The following is a 236-nucleotide window of genomic DNA, read 5'->3' as shown; positions in this document are numbered from 1 at the left end:
CCGAAAGCCCACCTCTTCCCCGCGGTGGTCGTCAGCCATGCTCCTGCAGGGTCCTCCTTTGCTATAGTGTCTTTTTTGGGTGTGAATCTCTTGCATATAAGAATCCATCCTCATGAGGGGCTTCATCTCCATCTCGTAATTGCTCATCTTCTCCTCATCCAGCTCAAGCAGCTTGGAGCTCCCTGAGCTGTGGTTGTGGGACCTATGGTGGGAAGTCCATGAAACCGTGGCTGGGG

General features: G+C 53.8%; 1 protein-coding gene across 1 annotated transcript in view; it reads right to left on the bottom strand.

The window, feature by feature from the left end:
• The window catches only part of LOC104468174 (junctophilin-3-like), a gene marked incomplete at its 5' end in the record, with an annotated part of 16,944 nt that overhangs the window by 11,366 nt on the left and 5,342 nt on the right, over window positions 1–236 (bottom strand). Inside the window, one exon of the mRNA XM_010082211.1 lies at window positions 1–230. This exon is cut by the window's left edge and continues 222 nt beyond it. Coding sequence (XP_010080513.1) covers window positions 1–230 — 230 coding nt within the window. The remainder of the gene's footprint in view (window positions 231–236) is intronic.

The sequence above is a fragment of the Pterocles gutturalis genome, unplaced genomic scaffold (assembly GCF_000699245.1).
Source record: "Pterocles gutturalis isolate BGI_N339 unplaced genomic scaffold, ASM69924v1 scaffold18869, whole genome shotgun sequence".
Lineage (NCBI taxonomy): Eukaryota > Metazoa > Chordata > Aves > Pterocliformes > Pteroclidae > Pterocles > Pterocles gutturalis.
Note: the sequence above shows the minus strand (reverse complement) of the source record. Positions and strands in the feature narration are given on the sequence as shown.